General features: G+C 37.0%; 1 protein-coding gene across 2 annotated transcripts in view; it reads left to right on the top strand.

The window, feature by feature from the left end:
* Window positions 1-27,713, top strand: part of FERMT2 (fermitin family member 2) — a 70,365-nt gene that overhangs the window by 21,401 nt on the left and 21,251 nt on the right. For both annotated transcript variants that reach the window (XM_032621775.1, XM_032621774.1), the window contains exons 3-4: window positions 147-380; window positions 18,868-19,002. In XM_032621775.1, the coding sequence (XP_032477666.1) occupies window positions 147-380; window positions 18,868-19,002 (369 nt within the window). The remainder of the gene's footprint in view (window positions 1-146; window positions 381-18,867; window positions 19,003-27,713) is intronic.

Here is a 27,713-nt window from a genome sequence, read left to right as displayed (position 1 = left end):
ATTTCTTTTGTACCTATCACAAAACAGGCACTTAGTATTTAATTAGTTGATCATATTAAATACCCAGTTATTTAGTTTTCTGCTTATGATCTCTCTCAAGGTGATCTTGATGATTTTTAGAAGTGTTTTGTTTGTTTGTTTAACAGATGTAAAAAAAGATTGGTCTGACCACGCTCTGTGGTGGGAAAAGAAGAGAACTTGGCTCCTCAAGACACATTGGACCTTGGACAAGTATGGCGTTCAGGCAGATGCTAAGCTTCAGTTCACCCCCCAGCACAAGCTGCTCCGCCTGCAACTTCCCAACATGAAGTATGTGAAGGTGAAAGTGAATTTCTCTGACAGAGTCTTCAAAGCTGTTTCTGACATCTGTAAGACTTTTAGTAAGTATTAGATAAATTCATGAAATTATGAGTTGCGTGATATGTATATGACTGATGACTGACATTGAGTTTATCTCAAGGAGTAGGGATTGGGGTGAGCTATCTGTGTTTGTGTATTTGTGAAAATATTACTTTATTCTTTAAAGTTTTTATATTACTTTAAGGTAAAGAAATGTTAAGGTAGAACAGGAGGTGTCTAGTATTTCCCTATTAGAAATATATATTATTATTTAATACCTCATTCTGATGACTTTATTTTCATGGGAAGGAGAAGAGAACAGGCAGTTATTTGCAGAGTGATGTAGCTTTTGTAGTATTTCCTTCAACGTAAGTCAATATTCAGTTTTAGTGATTCAGGCAGATTGTGTTCCTTCCTTGAAGGCCTGACACAGCTCCTAAGGAAATGACCGTGAGTGTTGTCGTCCTTAACCAGTCTACAATTTGAAAACTCTTGTAGCAGTTCTGTTTATGTTTTCTGAAATGAGATGTAGATTACTTTTGGCTGACCCAATTCTGTCACATGACAGGAAATATTCAACCATCAGAGAAAATGTGAACCATTGTCATTACCATTAGTACATAACTCCATTGTACCATAGATTTGGGGGAGATACAGGACGTTACTGTATTGTTCTAATGACTCAAATTACGAGGTTTTTTTTAATGTTTAATGGAATTTCTAAGACAAAAATTAAAATACAGAAAAATATAAAGAATTATGTAACACTTACCTAAATCCTATTATCTAGAATTAATAGCTGATATTTTATCATTTTGCTAAACTATTTTTTAAGTCAAAATAATAGAGGTAAAGTTCTTGATACATATTCTCCTCCAATCTCCCTTCACAGAGCAACTACTGCATAAGGTTAATATGTATCTTTCCAGTACTTTTGAAAGTATGTAAACATCCATACATGTATCCACATCTGTGAGTGTGTATATCCAAAAACAAAATGTTCCTGCAGTTGCTGTGCAGGTATCTTCTTAATGCCGTTTTGCACGAGTGTGGAGGAATTTCTCTTTTGTGTTTGTGTAGAAGTAGAAAGTAGAATTGCTGTGTTTTAAGTGTACACATAATTCATTTCAGATACCGTCAAATTGCTCTCCCAAGTGGTTATACCAGTTTACATTCCAACTGTCAGTGTGTGAAAACCCATTGCCTCAAGTTGTCACTAACACTTGAATGTTGTCAGTTTTTAGTGTTTGCTTCTCTGAGTGAAAAAATACAGTATTTCATTTTAGTTTATAAAGATAACTATGTTTTTATGTCTTTACTGGCCATTTCAGTTTCTTTATTGAATTGCCTGTTTATATCATTTATCAGTTTTTTTAATAAACTTTTTTTACAGCAGTTTTAGGTTCACAGCAAAATTAAGCAGAAAGTACAGAGTGTTCCCATTTACCCTCATTCCCACACATACAACCTCCCCACTATCAAGACCCCACACCAGACTGGGACATTTGTTGTAATGATAAACCTTCATTGATACATCATTATCATCCAGACTCCATGGTTTACATTAGCGTTTACTCTTGGTGTTGTACAGTCTGCAGCTTTGGACAAATGTATAATGACATATCCATCATTGTAATATCATACAGAATAGTTTCACTGCCCTGAAAATCTGTACTCTGCCTTTTCATCCCTCCCCTACCAACCCCTGGCAATTGTTAATCTGTTTACTGTCTCCATAGTTTTGCCTTTTACAGAATGTCATACAATTGGAATCATACAATACGTAGCTTTTCAGATTGGTGTCTTTTGCTTAGTAATGTACATTTAAGTTTCCTTCATGTCTTTTCGTAGCTTGGTGACTCATTTTTTTAAGCGCTGAATAATATCCCATTGTCTGGATGTACCACAGTTTATTTTCCACACCTAATGACAGATATCTTGGTTATTTCCAAGTTTTGCAATTATAAATAAAGCTGCTGTAAACATTCATGTACCGGTTTTTTTTTTGTGAACATGTGTTTTTTACTCCTTTGGGTAAATACTAAGGAGTATGATTGTTGGATCATATGGTAAGAATATGCTTAGTTTTGTAGGAAACCGCTAAATTGTCTTCCAAAGTAGCTATACCATTTTGCATTCACATTCAGCAGTGAATGAGAATTCCTGTTGCTCTTGAATTCTCACCAGCATTTGGTGTTGTCAGTGTTCTGGACTGTGGCCATTCTTACAGATGTATAGTGGTATATCATTGTTTTAATTTTGCATTTCCGTGATGTGAAACATCTTTTCATACGCTCATTTGCCATCTGTACATCTTCTTTGGTGAGGTATCTGTTAAAGTCTGTGGCCTATTTTTCAGTCAAGTTTTTGTTTTTTTACTGTTGAGTTTTAATAGTTCTTTGTATATTTTGGGTAACAGTCCTTTATCAGATATGTCTTGCAAATATTTTATCCCAGTCAGTGGCTTATCTTTTCATTATCTTTGGCAGTTTCTTTCACAGAGCAGAAATTTTTAATTTTTATAAAGTCTGGCTTATCAGTTATTTCTTTCATGGATCATGCCTTTGTTATCATATCTAAAAAGTCATCACCAAACAAGGTCATCTAGAGTTTTTTCTATGTTATCTTTTAAGGCTTTTACAGTTTACATTTAGGTCTGTGATCCATTTTGAGTTCATTTTTGTGAAGGGTGTGTGGTCTGGGTCTAGATTCATTTTTTTGCATGTGGATGTCCAGTTGTTATAGCACTGTTTATTGAAAAGTTATCTTTTCTCTATCGTGTTGCCTTTGCTGCTTTGTCAAAGACCAGTTGACTATATTTATATGTCGCTTGCTGGGCTCTATATTCTTTTTCATTGATCTGTTTGCTGTCCTTTTGCCAATACCACCTTGTCTTGATTACTGGAGCTTTTTACAGTAAGGATTGAAGTCAGGTAGCATCAATCCTCCAAATTTGCTCTTCTCCTTCAATATTGTGTTGGGTATCCTGGGTCTCTTGCCTTTCCATATAAACTTTAGAATTAGTTTGTCAGTATCCATAAAATAACTTGCTGAGATTTTGTTTGGGATTGCATTGAATCTATAGATCAAGCTGAGAAGAACTGACATCTTGACAGATCAAGTCTTCCTGACCATGAACATGGAATGTCTCTCCCCTTATTTCTTTCTTTAATTTCTTTCATCACAGTTTTGTAGTTCTCCTTATATAGATCCTGTGCATATTTTGTCATATTTATATGTAAGTATTTTACTTTTTGGTGCTAATGTAAATAGTATTGTGTTTTACATTTCAAATTCCACATGCTCACTGCTGGAAAGCAATTTACTTTTTTTTTTGCAGTACGCGGGCCTCTCACTGTTGTGGCCTCTCCCATTGCGGAGCACAGGCTCTGGACGCGCAGGCTCAGCGGCCATGGCTCACGGGCCCAGCCGCTCCGCGGCATGTGGGATCTTCCCAGACTGGGGCATGAACCCGTGTCCCCTGCATTGACAGGCGGACTCTCAACCACTGTGCCACCAGGGAAGCCCGCAATTTACTTTTGTATATTAACCTTGTGTCCTTTACCTTGCGATAATTGTTTATTTGTTTCTGGAGTTTTTGTCACTTCTTTTAGATTTTCTGTAGAGATGATCATGTTATCTGTGAACAAAGACAGATTTCTTCCTTCCCAATCTGTACACTTTTTATTTCCTTTTCTTGTCTTATTGTATAAGCTAGGGCTTCCAGTACAATATTGAAAAGCAGTGTTATGAGAGGACATCCTTGCCTTGTTCCTGTTATAGTGGGAAAGCTTCTAGTTTCTCATCATTATGTATGTTGTTAGCTGAAGGTTTTTTGTAGATACTCTTTATCAAGTTGAGGAAGTGTTCCCCAGCCACGGATTGAACTTGGACCGCAGCAGTGAAAGCGCTGAATCCTAACCACTAGACCACCAGGGAGATCATAACAAGCCACACAGCACAGCCAAAAAGAAAAAACTTGAGGAAGTGTTCCCCTCTATTTTAGTTTACTGTGTTTTATCATGAATAAGTGTTGGATTTTGTCATGCTTTTTTTTTTTTAACACCTATTGATACGGTCATGTGATTTTTCCTCTTCAGCCTTTTGATGTGATGGGTTATATTGATTTTTGGATGTTGAACCAGCCTCGCATACTTGGCATAAATCCCACTTGGTCATGGTGTATAATTCTATTTATACATTGTTGGATTCGATTTGCTAATAGTTTATTAAAGATTTTGCATTTATGTTCATTAGAGATATTGGTCTGTAGTTTTCTTTTCTTGCAATGGCTTTGTTTGATTTTAGTATTAGAGTAATGCTGGCTTCATAGAATGAATTAGGAAATATTTCCTCTGCTTCTATCTTCTGAAAGAGATTATAGAGAATTAGTATAATTTCTTCCTCAGATGTCAAGAAAAAAGCTCCTTGACATGGGTTTTGGCAGTGACTTTCTGGATATAACACCTAAAGCACAAGCAAAAATAAACAAGTAGAATTACGTCAAACAAAAAAATTTTCTGCATGGCCAAAGAAATGACCAACAAAATGAAAAACAACCAGTGGAATGGGAAAAATTATCTGCAATCCATATATCTGATGAGTTAATACCCAAAATATATAAAGAGCTCATACAGCTTAATAGCAAAAAATCCCCAAATAATCCACTTTTTAAAATGGGCAAAGGACCTGAACGGACATTTTTCCAAACATGTTCAAAAGGTACATGGAAATGTGCTTAACATCACTAATCATTAGGGAAATACAAATTGAAACCACAATGAGATATATCTCACACTTGTTAGAATGGTTATCAAAAAGACAAGTGATACATGCTGGCAAGGATGTAGAGAAAAGGGAACCCTTGTGCACTGTTGGTGGGATTGTAAATTGATGTAGCCACTATGGAAAACTGTATGGAGGTTCCTCAAAAAACTAAAAGTAGGACTACCATATGATCCAGCAGTTCTACTTCTGGGAGTATATCCAAAGGAAATGAAAGCACTGTGTCGGAGAGATAGCTGCACCTCCATGTTTATAGCAGCATTATTTATAATAGCCAAGACATGGAAACAGCCTAAGGGGAGGAATTGGATTAAGGTAGTCAAAAGGTACAAACTTCCAGTTACAAGATAAGTAAGTACTGGGGATGTGGTATATAGCACGATGACTAGAGTTAACACTACTGTATGGTTTATTTGGAAGTTGTTAAGAGAGTAGATCATAAGAGTTCTTACCATAAGCAAAATAAACTTTCTTTGGGTATCTGTATGAGATAATGGATGTTAACTAAATTTACTGTGGTAATATTATGTAAGTCAAGTCATTATGCTGTGCACCTTAAACCTACACAGTGTTGCATGTCAGTTATACCTCAGTAAAACTAGAAAAAATGTTCGGTAGAATTCACCAGTGAACCTGTCTGGCCCTAGTGCTTTCTGTTTTGGAAGGTTATTAGTTATTGATTCAATTTCTTTAATAGGTATAGACTTATTCAGATTGTCTATTTCTTGTGTGAGTTTTGGCAGACTGCTAAGTTTTTTATTTGGTAAAAAGTATCTTGATTTTTTTTATAACATAACTCTTAAGAAGATGCTTCTGTGTAATGATTAAATGAGGTTTTTAGTTACATTTTCCTTTCCTTTTTGAAAGAAACACTGCTGGCAAAGCATGCTAAATTCTTTTATGTAAGGTGGGTTCTGACATGCAGGCTTTACAAATGACGAGCCTTTTTAAGAGTAAATGGGAAGTTCATTTGTATCATTTTTTTAGATTCTACATATAAATGGTATCATATGATATTTATCTTTCTCTGTCTGACTTCATTTCCTATGATAATCTCTAGGTCCATCTGTTACTGCTAATGGCATTATTTCATTCTTTTTTTATGGCTGAGTAATATTCCATTACATATACACACGTACACTCACACACCCCACATCTTCTTTATGCATTCATCTGTCAATGGACATTTAGGTTGCTTCCATTAGATTATTTATTTTATTTTTTTCCAGTGGTTTAGATGTAGGAATAGAAATTCACTATTTTTATTACCTTTCAAAACAAAATTGAATATGTTGAAGCCATAGGACTTTATAGACATTGCCTTTTAAAGGAAACTTCAGGCAGGACAGTTAATTTAGATACTTCAGAGAGGAAATGCTAGGAAGTTGGAAAAAAGATATCAGAGAATTCAGTGATTATGGGAAAACAATTAGGTTTCTAAGTGTAATATTGCTTTACAGTGATAATATCAAATTGGCATGCAACATAGTTGATAGACCATTTACTTTTTTTTTTTTTTGCGGTACTCGGGCCTCTCACTGTTGTGGCCACTCCCGTTGTGGAGCACAGGCTCCGGACGCGCAGGCTTAGTGGCCATGGCTCACGGGCCCAGCTGCTCCGCGGCATGTGGGATCTTCCCGGACTGGGGCACGAACCCGTGTCCCCTTGCATTGACAGGCGGACTCTCAACCACTGCGCCACCAGGGAAGCCCAGACCATTTACTTTTAATGTGATTATCAGTGTCGTTGAGTTTAAATCTGTCACCTTGGTATTTGTTTTTTATATGGTATTTATTTTAAGGTTTCTGTGTGCTCTGTTTTTTTTCTTTTCCCTCTCTTCTTTTAAATTGAGGGGGGTTTGCTTGTTACAGTTACGTTTATTGTCACCTGTGACTTACTAGCTATTACCACTTTTGTCTTTTTAGTGGTTGTTCTGGGGTTACAGTGTATGACGTTAACTTTATTCACATTCTGTGTTCAAATAGTATACCATTTCACACATAGTATAATAATCTTAAAACAGTATAGTTCCATTTCCCCTTTCCTGTTCTTTGTGCTATTGTCATATGTGTTACTTTCAAATATGCTAAAACTCAATGTTATTTTCCCCTAAAACAATAATTGTCTTTTTAAATATTAAAAAATAAGAAAAACGGTCTTTTATAATTGCCCATGCATTTATCATTTTTCACTGCTCTTTGTAAGAATACTTCCCATGTGATACCCTTTTTCTTCTATCTGAGGAACTTCATATGACCTTTTTATAGTGCAGGTCTGCTGGTGATAATTTTTTTTTTTTTTTTTTTTTTACCTTTTGTCTACAAAAATCTTGCCTTCATTTTTGAAAGATACTGCAGCTATGTGAAGAATTCTAGATTTTTCCTCTTTTCAGTAATTTTCAGATGTCTTTCTCTTGTCTTCTGGTTTGCATAATTTCAGAAAAGTCCGTTATGGCTCTTCTATTTTTTCCCCTCTGAATGTTTTCTCTGTTAACCTTTTAAGAATTTATCTTTATCCTGGTTTTCAGCATTTAATTCTGATGTGTGCTGGCATAGTTTTCTTTAGGTTTATTCTGTTCTAGGGTCATGGTGTTCCTTAGATTTGTGGGTTTACGGTTTTCGTCAGATTTGTGTAATTTTCAACCACTAGTTCTTCAAATAATTTTTGGTGTCCCTTCCCACAGCTATCCTTCGTTGGGCTTGTTTCATATATGTTAGAGCCACAGTTATTCTTCCATAGATCACTGATGCTCTCTTCCTTTTTTCGGTCTTTATTCTCTATGTTCCATCTTGGATAGTGTCCATTGTTGTCTTGAAGTTCATTGGTCTTCTGCTGATCTGCTGTTAATCCCATCCAGTGTTCATTTCAGATGTATTTTTCATCACTAGAAGTTTGATTTTGGACTTTTAAAAAATACATAAATCTTCAGTTTTTTCTTCCTTATTTTTATCTTTTTCTCTCCTTTCTTAAACATATGGAATGTATTTATAATAGATATTTTAATATCTTTGATTACTGATTCTATCATTGTAGTTATTTCTGCTTCTGCTACTTTTTCCCCCCTTTTACTCCTGGTAATGGGTTGCTTCTTTTATGTCTGGTAATTTCTGATTGAATGCTAGAGTCTGTTAATTTTTCATTGTTGGTGGCTGGATTTCTTTTTGTATTCCTTAAAGTAGCGTTGGCTGGGACTTGCCTGGTGGCACAGTGGTTAAGAATCCACCTGCCAGTGCAGGGGAGTCGGGTTTGAGCCCTGGTCCAGGAAGGACCCACATGCTGCGGAGCAGCTAAGCCCGTGCTCCACAACTACTGAGCCTGTGCTCTAGAGCCTGCGAGCCACAACTACTGAGCCCACTCGTCACAACTACTGAAGGCTGTGTGCCTAGAGCCTGTGCTTCACAACAAGAGAAGCCACCACAGTGAGAAGCCCGCGTATCGCAGTGAAGAGTAGCTCCCGTTCGCCACAAATAGAGAAAGACCGTGCACAGCAACGAAGACCCAACACAGCCAAAAATAAATAAATAAATTTAAAAAGTAGCATTGGCTTTTTTTCTGTCAAAATTTTCAGTCATATTACTTGGAATCAGTTGGATCCTTTTGACACTTGCTTTTAAGCTCTGTTAGGGCAGGTCCAGAGCCACCATTAGTCCAGGGCTAATTTCCTTCTGGGGATTCTTCTCAATATCCTGTGTATTAGGAAGACTTTCCCCTCACAAATGCACAGATCAGTATTCACCCAGATCCCAGCGGATAACTACAGATCTCCAGATCTCTCTGTGGAGCTCTCTTCTCTCTGGTACTCTGACCCACAAATTTTAGCCATCTTGGCCTCCCTGGATTCCACCTCAGATCTCTCAACTCAGCGAGACCTGACTCTGTTTGCCCCCTCCCCACCCCGAACTACTTCTAGGCAGTAAGCTGGTACAGTCCAAAGAGCTCATTCTGGTTCTTTTCTCTTCTCTCCTGTGCTCTTTGTTGTCTAATACCTGAAAAAGTTTCTTTTCCTTTCTTATTGTTTAAATAAAGCAGGAGGGTAAATCAAATTCTTGTTGCTCCGTCTTAGTTGAGACCATTCTTAACTCATCCTTGATTTTCTTCTAGCCATGTACCTTTTTTAGAAAGCCATCATTTGCTCATTGAAGCATTATTTATAATAACAAAACCATTTCTTTCACAGAAATTTCAAATTGAACATGTTCAAAACTGAGCTCATGGTATTCCTTTCCAAATCTCTGTGTTCTGCCCTTCCCACTCTGCCCCTCAGAAGTCTCCATAGCAGTAAAAGCACCATCCCAGATATATGTCAGAAACTTGGGAGTGATCCTTAGTACCACTCTCTTCCTTATACACATTTCATCCATCACCCAGAAGTGTTAATTTTGCCTCCAATATGTATCTTGAATCTTTCCACATCTTTCCATCTCTACCATCCTTACTGCTCTCATAGGCCACACCACCACCATCTCTCTTCTGGAATGTTCCAGCAGCCTCCTAAGTGGTCTGCTTTATCCATCCTTGTTCCTTCCAATTCATTCTTTACACAATAAGCAGAAAGATTTTGAAATTATTTTTTTAATCAAAGCCATAGATAACAGAGTTAAAGCTAAAAAAGCATATAAAATGACTTTTCTGTCCTATTTCTCCCCAACCCCAAGCACATTCCCTACCACTTTCTACTTTTTTACTGTTTCTTTTAGTTCCGTAATTTAAATAAAGTGCTTATGCTGTTCTTTTTTTTTTTTGCGGTACGCAGGCCTCTCACTATTGTGGCCTCTCCCTTTGCGGAGCACAGGCTCCGGACGCGCAGGCTCAGCGGCCATGGCTCACAGGCCCAGCCGCTCCGTGGCATGTGGGATCTTCCTGGACCAGGGCACGAACCCACGTCCCCTGCATCAGCAGGCGGACTCTCAACCACTGTGCCACCAGGGAAGCCCTGTTATTTCTTGATTTATCCATTTTAGATACCTGCTCACTTCTTTTTTCTCAACTTTTTCTTTCTCACTTTATTATAACTATTATAATTTTTTATTAAATCAATATCATTGTTTGCATTATTTTAACAAGGTATTTTTACTTGCTGAACCAAAGTGTATACTTTTACCTTTTCTAACTTATATGCCTTTTTGTTTATCATTTACTTAGTTTTGAAACTTCTCTGTTGTTGATTCTTCTACATTCTAGATTCTCTATAATTTTGATGATCAAATACATTATCTGATAATAATCTCCTCCCTCCCTCCTTTTTTTTCTTCCTAAACACACTGTGAAGTCCCTCCATCCTCCTGCTCCAATCTGGAGTAGATGGCTTCTAGGTCAAGTTGTACAGTTATAGCCCCAGAACTTCCCTCCACCATTGTCCAGGGAAAGTGTCTTCTCTCTCATATTTGATCCTTGCATTTTCCTCAGTGTTGATTTGCTATTTTATTTTGATGGACTATATCCTCCATCATCAAAGGTAGATGGGATGTAAATTTTTGAGGTGTCATATTTGAAATGTCTTTATTTTGTCCTTTGATAGGAATTGTTGGGTTGAAAATTAATTTCCCTCAGAATTGGGAATTCATTGTTCAGTTGTTTTAGCTTCCAATATTGCTATTTATAGTCCTGATAGTGTTCTTAATTTTTATGCTTTCTTTGTAGACTGCTTTTTCTCTCTGGCATGTTTTAGGATTTTTTCCCTGCCATTTTGAAATTTCATAGTAATGTGCCCTAATTCCTCCCCTGTGTTTTTTTTCTTCTTTTTGTTGCTAGTAATTAGTCTGATATTAGTTCTTGGATTGATCCTCTTACCTGACTTTATATTTTGTGTGTTGCTTTTTTATTGTGGCTCTCAAATTTTATTTTTCAGTGTTTTATATTTCTATCTGGATCTTTATTACCCAGATATTCATGAATACATTTAAGAGTTGTAGACTTTATATAAGTTAAACCTTAACAAAATAGTTAAGTGGTGGCGCAGTGGTTGAGAGTCGGCCTGCCGATGCAGGGGACACGGGTTCGTGCCCCGGTCCGGGAAGATCCCACGTGCCGTGGAGCGTCTGGGCCCGTGAGCCATGGCTGCTGAGCCTGTGCGTCCGGAGCCTGTGCTCCGCAATGGGAGAGGCCGCGACAGTGAGAGGCCCGCGTACCGCAAAAAAAAAAAAAAAAAATCTTTTTAAAAATGGAAAGGACCCTTCCTCCCCCTTGTTAATATCCAAGAGCCCCTTCTTATCTCTGTTTATTTTTTTAATTAAAAATAATAATTCTTTTTTTTTTAAATTTTTGGCCACGTTGGGTCTTTGTTGCTGCATGTGCGGGCTTTAGTTGCGGCGAGCAGGGGCTACTCTTCATTGCAGTACGTGGGCTTCTCACTGTGGTGGCTTCTCTTGTTGCGGAGCACGGTCTGTAGGGTGCAAGCTCAGTAGTTGTGGCGCACAGGCTTAGTTGCTTCGCGGCATGTGGAATCCTCCCAGACCAGGGCTCGAACCCGTGTCCCCTGATTTGGCAGGTGGATTCTTAATCACTGCACCACCAGGGAAGTCCCTCTGGTTATTTTTTAACATCCTTTCCATCTTTCACGGATGCCATTGTCTTATCTTTGAGATTTGTAATTAAGAGGTTTATGTTTTATTCTGTTCTGTTCTTTGCATTATTTCTGTTTCCCTAAGTTGTTCTTTTTCATTTTATTTGCTCTCTTTCACATTGGAAGGTCTGTGAGTTTTCCATTGCTGCCATACACTTAGCAGCCTAAAACACACATTTATTATCTCACAGTTTCTGTGTGAAAAGTCTGGGCACAGCATGGCTCAGCTGGATCCTCTGCTTAGAATTTTATAAGGCCAAAATTAAGGTGTCAGCAGGGCTCTGTTCCTTCCTGAAGGCCCTGAGAAAGAATTCTGCATGGTAGAATTGGGTTCCCTGTGGCTCTAGGACTGACGTTCCCCTTGGCTTGTCTGCTAGCTTCCACAGGCCTTCTGAATTCTTTGACTTGTGGTCTCTTTGTTTGTCAAAGCCAGCAACAGCAAGTCCAGCTCTTCTTACTCCTCAAATCTATGTGACCTCTGCTCTGCTTCCCTCTTCTGCCTTTCTCTTCTGTTAGGCAGGCTTCCTGTGATTGCACTGGACCCACTGAGAGACTTCAGGATAATCTCCCTAAAATCAGTTGATCAGTAACCTAAATTCCATTTGCAAAGTCTCTTCACAGTAGTCCCTAGATTAGCGTATGATTGTATAACCAGGGACAGGAATTTTAAGGAGATATCTCTAGAATTCTGCCTACCACAGAGTCCTTTCTATAATGTCTGTCAGTCATTGATTGTCCATTCTAATTGTCCATTCATACATATACCTAATAGGAAACTCTAGTTGAACGGGGTTTAGCTTGTCACCCTTTTGCAGGGTATTTAGACATTGAGCACACTTTTTCAAATGTCAGTATCTAAAAGATCTCTTCCCTAGGGCTTTTCAGATTTTCCTGTGAGGAATCCTAAAGGGTGCGTATCTAAGGGGTAGGTGTAATCCGATGTGGGGCAGGATTCATTTTTCTTGTCTCTCTGTTTTCAGTACATGAACATGCTTGATGTTTGGCACAAGTGAGTCAGTGTGTTTCCCATTGGTACTTCCTGCAAACACCTTGATTTTCTATTTGTCCACTTTGCTAAGTCATTTGCTTCTTTCCCATATGGCTTTTGTCTCAGCATTCTTCTGATGTTGCTTATCTGATGTTTCTCTCCTATTATTTTTGTCCTTTTAGGTTCATGTTTTATTTCTTTACATTTTGGTATGATTTTTGGAAAGGAGTGAAAGTAAACGCACAAACTCAACATACATGTTTAACTGGAAACGCTCCAGAAAATTTTATTTTTAAACTAAAATGATTATTATTTTACCTGAGAACCCTTCTCTGCTCCTTAGTTTCCCACTTCCTCAGCCCCATAGTTTTGGAGATATATATATGTACTATATATAATTACATAATTATATAATTTATTTAGTCTTCCACTAGATTTGTATTCTACTTGATAACATTATGTTGATTTTGAACGTTAAATTTTATTGCTATGTAGTTTATCCTTTTGTTATAAATAGATCCTGGATCATTGCTTTGTGTAGTGACTCATAATGCTAGTATATCTTTATTATTGAACTATAATTTAGCACAAAGGAAAGATAGCACTGTATTTTGGTGTGCCTATTTTAAAGTTTTTATAACTCATAGTCCTCTAGGTGTGTTTTATTTTAGTATAAACCTTGTTTAATTACTTATGCTCCTCCCCAAGTCCAGTCTTACACATGTGATTCAGATTCCTAAATTCACTAGTTTAATTTCTCCTTGATATAAGACACAGTAAATAATAAGTCCTAAAATCCTGTATCAATGAAATAGTATTTTATATGGATTTACTTCACTTTTTCTGTTATTGTTGTAATGAAGTGAAAACCACTTATTCACAGACTTCATGTGTAGCCAATGGCTACGTTGCTCCAATTAGAGAAATAAGATGTAGTCCTTCTCCCTCCTCCCCTTTCCCTAAGCTACTAGTTCTCAAGGAAATGTTGGAATCAAAATTACCGATAGCGCTTTCTTTAAAATAGAGATGTAATTGACCTATAAATTATATTAGTTTCAGGTGTACAAAATAATGATTCAGTATTTGTATATATTGTGACATGATCACCACAGTAAGTTTCGTTAACATCCATCACTAGAACTTCCATAAAACAAGCTGTTGGAACCCCTGAGTCACTAAGAGTATTATCTGGGGGTGTGGCGTAAGCATATATTTTTAATATAATTATTTTTACATCACAGGCAATTCTCATGGGCACATACAAGTTAGGAGCTGCTTCATCTGCCTATGACTGACCAAAAAGCTAGTTAACAATACTGATTTTTCTAATAATAGTTGGCTTGTGAGCTGACAGGAAATGACCTAGGAACAAAAATCTCAAAGGATGAATCATGTAGTGCCGTGTTTCTCAAGCAGAAAGGACATACCAGAAACATTTAGGAGGCTTTTTCCAATTATACATGCTTGCTTTCCCCTCTCCCGCTAAACTTGTTAATGGCAAATTGTGATAGAAGCGTGTCATATCTCTCAGGCGTGATTAGTTTTATGTCCCTACATACTTTTTAGATTTTTCACCCTGTACCAGTTTATGATTTACTTTGGGGAAATGAATGGGTGGAGAGAGAGATTACCACCCTGCCCACACTTAATACCGAAGCAGAGGGGACAAATGATTATTCAGAAGCTAGGAATTTTCTAAAGCCTTTATTTTCTCCCAACATGGCAGTGATAGCAAAGCTGAGGGTACACTGAGAATTGAAAGTACAACCCGTAAATCATTAGGTCTCTTAGCATGTTAAATCTTGTTTCTTTTAAAAGTAGTCTAGGAAATGATGATTCACTTCTGCTAATTAGATAAATATGGCTCAAAAGACATGCTTGAAATATCTTCTGAGTTTCTGAATCTACATAATGATAGAAATTAGCGCTACTGATTCAAAAGTTACTTTTGAGGGTAAATGGGTTAACTTTGTTACCGACTTGTGCCCTTGGACTCTTTAATCAATAGAAATCAATAAAAGGCCAGACAAGGAATTCAGCAAGGCTTTACTGGGACTTGTGCTGCAGCACAAGAGAGCAGAAACAAGCAACAGTTTCCCTTCCTGGCTCTCTGAGGAGGGCGGGCTGGTCCCTTAAATGGGGTGAGGGCGGGGGCAGGTTGGTGGGCTGTGCTGGAGCGATGGCTTAGATGGTCTGCCCACCCCTTGGTGCTGTGTGTAGGGATCATGCTCAGTACCCTAGTTTTGCTTCCCAACACCTCCAGAATGGCAGTTGGTTTGTGGCCTTTTTGTATCTTATTGTTCATAATTGCCCTAACTGCACATGCATGCAGCTATTTTTAGTCCCTTATAGTTTCTATGTATTCTGTTGCTTCAGCCGACATTTGTCCAGGTGCAAGCGCTCTGGTAAAGGGTACCAGGTCCCAGCCTATCTCAACTTGAATATACAAGACTGAAGAAAATCTGTGATTTTTAATTTTGTAACTTTATTTATTTATTCATGCATGCATGCAGCGCTAGTCTTAGTTGCGGCATGAGGGATCTTTAGTTGCGACATGCAGACTCTTAGTTGTGGCATGCATGCAGGATCTAGTTCCCGGATCAGGGATCAAACCTGGGCCCCCTGCATTGGGAGCGGGGAGTCTTACCCACTGGACCACCAGGGAAGTCCCATAATTTTGTAACTTTAGCTAAAGAATATGCTGTCCTATTTTTAACTTGGAAAAGACATGCCAGGGAAGCTTTTAAGAAAGTGACAGAATTTAAGAATTTATTTTTATCGTGATTTCTGCTGTTTAGTACCTAAGACATACTTAGCCCAAATTTATTAATTTATTAGTAAGTAAGGAGCAGTTACGTTCACCTATTCTCTGCTAAAGTATTTGTTGAGGACAAATTTTACTGCTGATTCCATTTTCATGTTTCAGAATAATATTCCCCCCAAAATTGCATGTAAAATACAGAACAAGGGACTTGCCTGGTGGTCCAGTGAGTAAGACTCTGTGGTCCCAATGCACGGGGCCTGGGTTCGATCCCTGGTCGGGGAACTAGATCCCACATGCATGCTGCAACTAAGAGTCCACATGCTGCAACTAAAGATCCCTCACGCTGAAACGAAGATCCCGTGTGCCACAACTAAGACCCGGTGCAGCCTAAATAAATAAATTAATATTAAAAAAATAAGACAACTTATAAAAAAAAAATACAGAACAAAACAAAAACCTAATGTGTACCAGAGTGTTCCTAATAGTAAAAATCAGATAACCAACAGAGAAACAAAAAATCCATATAGTTATTAAAAGATTTATTTGCATTTCTTTTTTAAACATGGTACAAGATATATATAAAATAAAATTAAAAAGAAAGTTCAGTGTGGTTTGCAGTGATTGCTACCATGTTAATCTTTATATGCAATTTAACTTTGAAGAAATCTAATAGAAAAATGAGTGAAGGAAGGAAATAATATAAATGGCTAAAAACCCATGAGGAAGTGTACAACATCAGTATTAATCAAAGAAATGTAAATTAAAACAAGGAGATAAACATACTGTTTTAAAAGTAAAGCCTTAAAAAATAACACAAGTGCCCATCTTCCTCCATTTTTGCCTTAAAATTATTATAACCTTTGATTCCAGTGAATTTCTAAAGAAATAAAATGTGGAAAAATATGTATATAGATAGATGTTTGTAGAACCATTATTTATAATGGGCACAGTATTAGAAGGATGGTTAAATTATGTTATATTAATACAATTTTATACGTCTATTAAAATGATCACTGATTCACATAGTCATATTCCATTTTTCAAGAACAGATTTTACATGTCTTATACTTTTTCATAATTTCCAAATTTATACCATAATTGTATACTTTTTAAAATTGGGAAAAATCCATTAATACTTACAAAGTACTTGTCAGGCCCTGTGCAAGAAACTTCACCCATATTAATCACTGAATTTTCACAAAAAACCTCCTGCGGTAGTATTAGTCTCATTTTACAGCTGAGGAAACTTGGATGCTGGCAGGCTAATAAGTAGCTTGCCCAAGTCATACAGCTCGTAAATAGTGGAGCTGAGATCCAGGTAGTTTGGCCGTGTGCCTCTGCCTCAAATTGTGCCCCATCAGCGCTGCAGCAGGTGTGGTCCACCCTAGTTTGAGTTCCCCTACTGATAAAAAGCTTCCTGAATTTGTGACGCTGGATTGAATCTAGTGAGTACTGTGGGTTCCTGAAGGTACAAACTACCCCCTGTCGAATTCTGATCCAGTGACTTAGCAGTCTGCATCATTTCAAGTTATGCAGCGACTTGGATTTTGTTGTCTGTGACATATGGGGTAGTGCCACCAAACACTGTGAGATATGACCTAGTGCTTCTTTTTTCTTTTACTGTTTTTCTTTGCTCTCCCTCTCCTTACCCTCTTTATTTTTTAATTAACTTTATTTTGGTATAATTGATGTACAATAAACTGCACCCATTTAAAGTGTACAGTTGGATGAGTTTTGACAGATGCCTACATCTCTGAAACTACCACAATCAGGATATAGACCATTTCCATTAGCTCTCAAACTCTAGCCTAACAGCCATTGCTCTGCTCTGTCACTATAGATTTGTTATCATTTTCTGGAATATTGTGAATGGAATCATGCAGTATATACCCTTTTCTAATTGGCTTCTTCCACTTAGATAATGATTTTGAGATGCATTCAGGTTATTGCATGTATTAATAGTTTGTTTCTTTTTACTGATGAGTTGTGTTACATTGTAAGACTAGTATTCCGCTGATATGAAAGGATCACATTTTGTTTATCCAGCTGGGTTATTTCCAGTTTTGGCTTTTGTGAGTAAAGCTTACAAATATGCTTTTCATTGTCTTAAGTAAACAACTAGGAGTGGAGTGTCTGAGTTGTATATGTTTAACTTTATAAGGAACTGCCTAAGTGTTTTCAGAAATTCTCATTTCACATTCCCAACAGCTGGCTATGAGAGTTCCAGTTCTTCCACATCCTCACCAACACTGGGTATTATCAGTTTTATTAATGTTGGCCACTCTGATGGGTGTATATGTGTGTTGTGGTTTTAATTTGCACTTCCCTGACCAGTAATGTTGAGCATCTTCGCATATTCTTCTTGTTTATTCTTATGTATTCTTTGCACATTGTGTTAGGTGAGGGCTAACGTTCTTTTAGAAAAATACATGAATCTCTTGTTTAGCACTGTTTATTGAAGAGATTTCCCTTTTCCCTTGAATTGCTGTGACGCCTTTGTCCAAAATAATTGACCGCCTGTATCTGGGTTTGTTTCTGGGTCCTCTCTTCTATTCCATTCATTTATACGTCTTATCATTTAGCCAGTAATTGCACTGTTTTAATTGCTGTAGTTTTATGATGTCTTAAAATCAGGTGGTATAAGTCTTCCAGCTTTATTTTAAATTGCTTTGACTCATAAAATTTATAAGGAAATGAGAACGATTCTACAATCAACTTGTTCAAAAGAGTAAGCTGGAATTTTGATTAGAATTCCATTGAATCTCTAGCTAAGTTTTGGGGGAACTGACTTCTTAACCATTCTTGCAATTTATGAACATGGTATATAATATATGTAATGTGATATTTATACTTATTTGGGTCATTTTAATTCTTTTTGTTACTTTCCTGTAACCATTTTGCTTCTCATCAGGTTCTTCACATGAAAATGAATAGAATAAACAGAAAAACTTGTAGCCATTTGATATCAAGGTAGAAAAGTTTGAGTCGACTAAAATTTTGAGATTTGGTAATGATGGGAAAATATTTTCTTTACATTTACTTGACATATCTTGTGTTAACTTACGGCATACAGAATGAATGAGGGCTACCATATAATATAAACCTTAATTTCTTACAGTTTTGTATTTAAAAATATGTAAATAAGAGTTCCAGTATTTTCTTTCTGTACCCTAGTAGATTATTATCTTTCCACTTTGAGGTAACTACATTTATTGGATAGTTATGAATTAAGAGTGCTTTGGTATATTGTCTTTAAAAGTGTCATACTCCAACCTTTTGCATAGCATTAGTATCTGGCAAAACACAAACACACACATACACAGAAGGAAATTACAAATTCTTTTCTTGAATGGATTAACAGATTTACCAAGTGTAATGTGTTTAAATTTTCTGTTATGCTAGTAAAATAATGTTTTTTTATTTTAACAGATATCAGACACCCTGAAGAGCTTTCTCTATTGAAAAAACCCAGAGATCCAACAAAGAAAAAAAAGAAAAAGCTAGATGACCAGTCTGAAGATGAGGCACTTGAATTAGAGGGGCCTCTTATCACTCCTGGATCTGGTAAGGCTTTGACTAAGCATGGGCTCAGTGTGAGAACCATGGACTGTATGCCTCTGTGTGTGTGTATGTGTTTAACTGAAGTATAGTTGATTTACAATATAGTGTTAGTTTCAGGTGTACAGCACAGTGATTCATTTATACACACATACACGTGTGTGTAAATCAGAAAAAGAATATATTCTTTTTCGGATTCTTTTCCCTTATAGGTTATTAAAAAATATTGAGTATATACTGTGTATAGTATATACTGTGCTATACAGTAGGTCTCCCTCTGTGTTCTTGATATTGGGATAAATGGACTGTGTAGGCCAGGAGAGTGGTCAAGTTAAAGAACACTCTCCCTCAGCATCTTTTCCCTCGATCTTGAAATCATCAGCAGAGTCTGTTATGTGCAGATCGTCATGTCAGGTGGTAGCAGTCGCGTCAATAAAAAGAAAAGCTGGTTCTCTGCTCAGGAAGAGTCAAAAGGAGACAGTACCTTAACTGGCCTCAGTTCTTTGCTTTGTGGAAATTGGACAGTTTTTTTTTTTTAGCATTTAGTTCCATTTTTTTGGTATTTTGTGAAAACCACCAGTATTTAGTTAAGGCATTATTGGTTTTATCAGGTTACTTAAAACTGTCTCTATGCTTTGCATATGCTGGTCTCTTAGTGCCTCTCTTTTCCCTTTAAGGTGTTGCTCCTTTAAGAAGCTTTCTCAGATTTCCTTCTGTTACCTCCCCAACCTGAATTAGGTTATCCTTCTGTCATAAGTCACCAGACTTTTCTGTGTTTGGTATTATACTACATGTTCTCCCCTAATAATCGTGAGCCCCTGCATGAAGAGACTGTTTCTTACCTTTTTGTTACCAGGACCCAACTCAGCATATGGCATGCAACAGGAATGTAGGCAGTGTCTTTTGAGAGGCTAGATGACTAATTAATTAGATTACATGGTACTTTAGTCCCAGGAAATTAGTTTCCCATGTTTCCATTGGCCACACATTTACAAATCCATTTCTTAGGATAGATCCCAGCAGCAAATAAGTAAACTAATTTTACTATTCAGTTCATTCCTGGTTTTTTAAGTTCTGGGGTGATGATGATGGTAATGAAAGTACACAGTGAACATAGAGGTCATGTATGCCCAGACCTATTTCATACACTTTACTCGTGGAAACTCATTTAATTCTCACTACAACCCATTGAGGTGGATTATGTTATTACTCACATATAAGTATGAAGATATTATGGCACAGTAAGTTTAGGAATGTCTAAGGTTACATGCCTTGTAACTTTTATGTCACTCCTCATGTACTGATTACATTTGGGAGATACCAAGAAATAAGACAATCCTTACTCTTAAGTAGTTTATAGGCTCGTTGAAAAGCACAGTTACAGGTACTGTATTTAAGGAGGTAATACATCAATGTTAAATGAGTGTTGCAGAATATAATGTTATAAGAATTCAGAAGACAAAGCAATTCCAAATAGGGTATATTCAGTTTGGGGATTGGGGAGGTAAGTTTGTGAATTAGCTAGGATTCCAGTGGCTAGGATTTTGATGGGAAGAAAAGGCAATCCTGGTAGAAAGAATGATATTAACAAAGAACATCCTGGCAAAAGAAAAGTACAAGATGCGTAAATAAACCATTTGAGCCAATTCATGGGAGAGAGACCTCCAAGGAACTTCTGGATCACACTGGAGGGTATTTAATGTCAGGCTGAGGTATATATAGGCTAGTGCATTGTAGAGTCATTGGTTTCTGAATATGTTACAAAATGAACAAATCGTTATTTTAGAAAGAATATCAGATTTAATTCCAGTAAAATGTGGAGGAGGGAATGAGGGGAAAGAGTAGTGGTAGAATCCTACAGATTAGGAGGTGAAAGAGAATAAAAGAATGTGTCTGTCATTAGAATAAGGTAAAAAATCAGATTTAGACTTGACTATATAGATGAAGGTATCTGACAGTAGACACAACCCCTGCTTTAAGTTATTTTTTAGTTTAAATGGAAACTCATTTAATTCTTAAGACAAAGAACTACATAGAAAAGTATTTATGGGATGATTTTGGAGTGGTTGAAATCAGTCAGGATTGGTCTTAGAATTGCAAGTGAGAGCTTTTATATAGTGCTTTAAGAAAATACAATTTGAAGACAAAAGATAATGAATTAAGACAAGGGAAAGCTCCAGATCTTTTAAGAATAAGTAATTACGGGTTTCTTTTCTTTCTTGTTTTAAATTGAGGTGTTACATACAGTAAAATGAACAGATTTTAAATTACGGATGAATATTTGAAGATGTATATACCTTGTAACCACCCAGAACTTGACGTAGCGTATAGCATGATACCGACACCCCAAAAGGCCTCTCGCATGCCTTTTCCCAAATAGCCACTGTTTGCCTCTCTCATCACAGAAGTGTTACCAGTTCTTAAACCTCATGTGAATGGAATCATACACTGTGTGTGCTCTCTTGTGTCTGTGAAGTGACTGTGTTTTCAGTGAAAGAATTTTAAAAAAAAGTTTTATTTGTCTACACCCAAGCAGTTTAATTAAAAACATTTCTACACTCAAGCAGTTTAATTAAAAACATTTGGGCTTCCCTGGTGGCGCAGTGGTTAAGAATCCGCCTGCCAATGCAGGAGACCCGGGTTCAAGCCCTGGTCCAGGAAGATCCCACATGCCACGGAGCAACTAAGCTCGTACGCCACAACTACTGAGCCTGTGCTCTAGAGCCTGCAAGCCACAACTACTGAGCCTGCGTGCCACAACTACTGAAGCCCACGTGCCTAGAGCCCCTGCTCCGCAACAAGAGAAGCCACTGCAATGAGAAGCCTGCGCACGTTAACTAAGAGTAGCCCCCACTTGCTGCAACTAGAGGAAGCCTGCGTGCAGCAGTGAAGACCCAGTGCAGCCCCCAACAAAAAAAGTTAAATAAATAAATTAATTAAAAAAACATTTGACGAGTTGATGTGAAATCCTAAGAAAGTACACAAAGATAGTGACATGTAGAGGACTGATTATCTGTAGAGAAGTCCCATATACACATGAAAAGTAACGTGATTAATTTTTTTTTTAATTTATTTAATTTATTTAATTTTTGACTGCGTTGGGTCTTTGTTGCTGCGTGTGAGCTTTCTCTAGTTGTGGCAAGTGCGGGCTACTCTTCGTTGCTGTGTGTGGGCTTCTTACTGTGGTGGCTTCTCTTGTTGCAGGGCACAGGCTCTAGGTGCACAGGCTTCAGTAATTGTGGCACGCAGGCTCAGTAGTTGTGGCTCTCGGGCTCTAGAGCACAGGCTCAGTAGTTGTGGCCCACGGGCTTAGTTGCTTCGCGACATGTGGGATCTTCCCGGACCAGGGTTTGAACCCATGTCCCCTGCATTGGCAGGTGGATTCTTAACCACTGTGCCAACAGGGAAGCCCCAACATGTGATTAATTTTTAAAACAAATATCTAGTTTGCATGACTTTATGATTTATCAGTCATGTGAGTCAAATATTGGACCAAATAACTGAGAAATATGATCACTTGCATGTTGTGCCCATAATAACTAGCAACAGGTCCATATGTCTCAGTTTATGATATCTTCGGGGTGTCAGATACTGTGCTCAGTGCTTCACAGATGTTCCTGTACTGCAGGGTGTGGTAAGGAGTAGGTGTAATTTTCATTTTACTGAGGAGGAAACAGGCTCAGTTTCCCTTAGTGCCCATGTGCTTCTTGAATTGTGAGCCATCTCAGTGTGAGCATGGTTAACAATTATATATATATGTGTGTATATATTCAATAAGTGATGATTATTATTTATTACATACATTATCTTTCATTTTATCCTCACAGAACACCTATGATTCTGGTGGCACTATCCCCATTTTACTTACAAGGAAAGAACATTACAAGGGTTAAGTAATTTGCCCAAGGTCACAAAGCTAATTAGGGACACAGCTAGGATTCAAATCCAGGTTGCTCTGGCTCTGGCACTCATGTTTCTAACCATTATGTAACATCATCTCTCCAATTATAACATTTAAAGTAAATATTTTATGAATTCTAATACGAACATTTGGTAAAATATTGGTGTGTAAATTATACCTCAACAAAGCTTTTTTTAAAAGTAATGTTTCAAGAGGTAAAGGGTCATGAGTGAATTAATGATTCTCAGACTTTAGTCAAACTCTTATACAGAATTATGATAAAATTCTCAGTTTTTAAATACCTTGCTTACAGACTGTGCTCAAGCGATACACTCTTGATGCTTTGCCACTTCTTAGCTGTAACTAGGTAAATATCTAATCTCCAAATACCTGTGAGGAGGGAACCATTTAAATAGCCTGATCCCATGTCTGGGGGAAACAATTTTTCCAAGTAAGAATTAACTTTACTGTATAGCACTGACTTACAGACTACCAATTTCAGGATTTATTATGTAAATAGAAATAGAAAATGACTTCATTAGAAACTTTCCTAAGAAATCTTAAAAGCAGCTAGACAAAGGAAAAGTCTGGGTCCTAAAGTAATAGAGAAAGTAATCAGTACTCAGTACTTAACTTGCTTGGCACTGTCAGGAAGATCACCATGCAGGATGCCATTTTTCCTAACTGGAATTTGCCATTTTAAACATCAAAAAATTTCTTTAAAAACTATTCTTTAATTGTAAAAGCAATGGGAGTTCCCTGGTGGCCTAGTGGTTAGGATTCTGGGCTTTAACTGCTGTGGCTCGGGTTCAATCCCTGGTTGGAGAATTGAGATCTTGCAAGCTGTGTGACGTGGCCAAAAAAAAAAATTATAAAAGTAATGCATGCTCATAGTAAAAATTCAAATATTACAGAATTATGTTTTTAATGATGAAAGTGAGACTGTGTTATACATGCATTTATAATTTGTGTTTTTTTCACTCAGTGATGCATACTAATGGACTTTATATCTTTTTTTAATAAATTTATTTATTGTATTATTATTTTTGGCTGTGTTGGGTCTTTGTTGTTGCGCGTGGGGGCTCTCTCTAGTTGCGGCGAACGGGGGCTACTCCTCGTTGCGGTGCACCAGCTTCTCACCGCGGTGGCTTCTCTCGTTGTGCAGCACATGCTCTAGGCACGTGGGCTTCAGTAGTTGCAGCATGTGGGCTCAGTAGCTGTGGCTCACGGGCTCAGCAGTTGTGGCTCACGGGCTCCAGAGCGCAGGTTCAGTCGTTGTGGCACACGGGCCCAGCTGCTCCATGGCATGTGGGATCTTCCCAGACCAGGGCCGAACCCATGTCCCCTGCATTGGCAGGCGGACCCTCAACCACTGCACCACCAGGGAAGCCCCTATATCATTTTTTAATTACAAAAGTTATACATTAGTACAGCCTCATTATAAAAAATAAAAGTACCATAGTATAGAACATGTACTAAACCAAAGCTGGAAATTTGACTTCAGTTTATTCCCTTGGTACTCCCTATCAAGAAGTAGCCATTTCTTAATCACTGTGTATAACTATATTGTAAACGGAGTACAAGTTGCCAGTACCTTTTCTGTATGTTTTATATCTACTTGCATGTCTTGTTTTGTTTTTATAACATTAATGAGAGACATATATATTATATATTTGTTCTACAGTATGAGTTTTTTCATTGAACAGTATGTTTTGGTGATCTTTCTGTGTGTCAGAGTAGAGGTCTCCCTACTTCTTTGTATATAGTGTCAGATTTTTCCATGTAGAAGAACTACATTTAACTGTTTCTCTAGCTAACTAGTATCTAATTTTTCTGTCAGATATACTCCAGAAAGTTTCTCCAAGATTCAGACATACAGTTGGCCCTTGAACAATGTGGGGTTGGGAGGTCAACCTTCTTCGAAATCGAAAATATGTGTATAACCTGTAGTTACCCCTCCATACCCGAAGTTCCACATCCACAGACTCAACCAACCACAGATCGTGTAGTACTGTAGTATTTAGGATTGAAAAAAATCCACATGTAAGTGGACGCACACAGTTCAAATGTGGTTGCACATTCTTCAAGGGTTGACTGTACTCCGAGAAAGAGTTATGAAGGCGACGGTTTTGCACTCCCATCAACAGTATATGAAAGTGCCCCTTTTCCGACATTCTGCCCAATACTGACTGTTGTAAATCTTGACAAAATGTTTGCCAGTGTGACAGGTATCTCAGAATTACTTTTTTATTTCCCTGGTAAACACTGAGTGTGAACAATGGTTGAACAATATTTCATGTATTTATTAGCCATTCCTGTTTCTTCTCTTAATTTTCAGTTATGGACCTTGTCCATTTTCTTTTATCTGTGTTTTTGTTTTAGTGATACTAATCTTTTGATGTGATAAGTATTTTCCCTATACTGGCATTCTGTATTTAAGTTTGTGCTCTTTTTTTTACTATACTAAAGTCTTACATTTTTATGTAGTCAAATCTGGCATTTATTTTGTAGTTCTCTGTTTTCACTGTTAATAAAATCTTCACAAATATTACAGAAAATTTTCTATATTTCCTTTTAATACCTTTATAATTATTTCATATTTATATATTTTAATTTATCTGTAATATCAATATTCATATTTTTAATTCACCTGTAATGTGTTTTCTAAGTATGATATGAGCTAGATACCTTGATGGAAAAATTTCTTAAGTGTATTAAATACTTTAGTATTTTTTAGAAAAGGATATATGTGTATATAATCACTAAGTTATGAGGCAGATTCTACTGTATTAAAATATAGGGATACTCTCAGGAGCTATTAGGTTACATTGGGTTTTTCATATTTATAGTAGGTGTCCCAAGACTGTAGTGCTTATTGAAGTCTTTGTTTCTCATCCTTATAGTTTTTAAGTTATCACTGCATGTTGTTCAGCAAACTCATATTTTATTGCTACTTCATCTTACCCTGTATTAGTTTTCTGCTTCAAGCATGGATTAAACTGGGCAATCATGAATACAGACTGGTTGCGATTATCACTGAACTGGGACTTAAACACACATACCCTCTGACCCAGCAATGCCGCTAGAATAGGTACAAAACTGTTTATTGGAAGGCACTGTTTGCAACAGCAGTGGTGACATCAATAATAAAACTCTAAAATGAATAAATGCACACCAACTGGGAATGGCTTAAATAAGTTACGGTACCTGGGAGGCAGTGTATTTAGCTGCAGTCAGACTGCTGGTTTACATTTGGCTCTGCAACTTAATAGCTCTTGACATTGGACGTGTATATTAACTTCTCCTTGCCTCAGTTTGCTCCTCTGAAATGACAATAATAGGTTTGTTGGGAACATTAAACGAGTTATTACTGTAGATTGCCTAACAAAAAAGAATAAACGGGAAAAATGAAGTGATCAGATAACGACGTGTAGATTACACAAAGTATAGGTAAATAAGAGGGAAAGGAATTGATTGGCTGGCTGATTCTATTAAATGATGTGTAATGTAGGGGAATATATTTTCTGTTTTAGAAACTTCATAAAGAAGTTTCTAAATCAATTCTAACTTTACTCAGTTCTGAATAGTAATTATAGTTCATATCAGGAATGAATTTTCAGTCAGTATTCTGACATATTTAGTAAAAGATTTGTTTGCTAGATCTTTGAAATAAACAATGAGAAGATTCTGCCTAGAAGGTAATGTTATTTTTCCACACCGTATTTACATGTATACTCCCTATAGCAGAATTATTTTTTGCTCAGATGAGCTGGAGTAATGTTTTCAGCCCTTTTAATAAGTAACTCTTTCAGAAAATGCCCTTGTGGTTTAAGGTTCTTGCTTTTATAGGTACAACTAAATATCCCAGTGTTCCTCCTTGAAGGCTGAAAAGGAGCATTCACAGCTTTCTTTGTTGCTTATTTAACAATGTTCACATTCTACAAGTTGTTTTAAGCATCCATTGGGAGAATACATTTAGGGGTATCAAATCAGATACCCAGAGGCTAGTAAGAGATTTTTTTTTTTTTTTCCACTTTGTGTTCTCTTCCTAGACTCCATCTTGACAACTTCAGAAACCTCTAGCATTACCACCACTTTTTCATAGGTAATTGTTTCTATCATTGTGTGTTTGGGGGTGGTATGTCATTAGAGATGAAAGGAGAGAAATTCCTAAGCATATTCCTAAATTAGTCAAGGAAAAAAGCCATTCCATTAACATCATCCATTAACAATGTGACACCCATTTACACATTTTCTTTTTAAAAATTATGACTACAGGATAAAATATATTAACAGAGTTAGAACTTTGAAGGGGTGCTTTTAATGTCATTCTGAATTTTTTTAAAGTCTTAACTTAATCTCCTTAATTTTTGTAGTCTAAATGACAGAGGATAGATCATCAGTGGACTAATTCACCAATTTTTTTTAATGTTGCCTCTACTACATACCTAGCCCTTTAACACTGAGAAAGCAGATTAAAAAGACAGTATCTCTACAGCTTCAGGGGTTTAATTATAAAATGCACCTTGTAAGCCTCTTTCTAGGGCAATATTTATATATCCCTTTGCTCGAATACTTTATTTGTAAATCTGTTGGAGCCAGTTTAGCTATTCACTGAGAAAATTATTCCCTTAATTTATGTGAGTTTATTCAGTTACATTGAGCGATCTTAAAACAGGGTACAGTGATTTCAAAGGGTGATAAATGTATACATGTTTGTCACACATGATTAGAGCACAACCTTTTTTTTTTAATGACTTTTTAAAAAAATTATATTTATTTATTGGGCTGCATTGCTGCAAGGGCTCTCTAGCTG

Source organism: Phocoena sinus, chromosome 2 (assembly GCF_008692025.1).
Source record: "Phocoena sinus isolate mPhoSin1 chromosome 2, mPhoSin1.pri, whole genome shotgun sequence".
Classification (NCBI taxonomy): Eukaryota; Metazoa; Chordata; class Mammalia; order Artiodactyla; family Phocoenidae; genus Phocoena; species Phocoena sinus.
The sequence above is the reverse complement of the archived record's forward strand: the minus strand, read 5'-3'. Positions and strand labels throughout refer to the sequence as shown.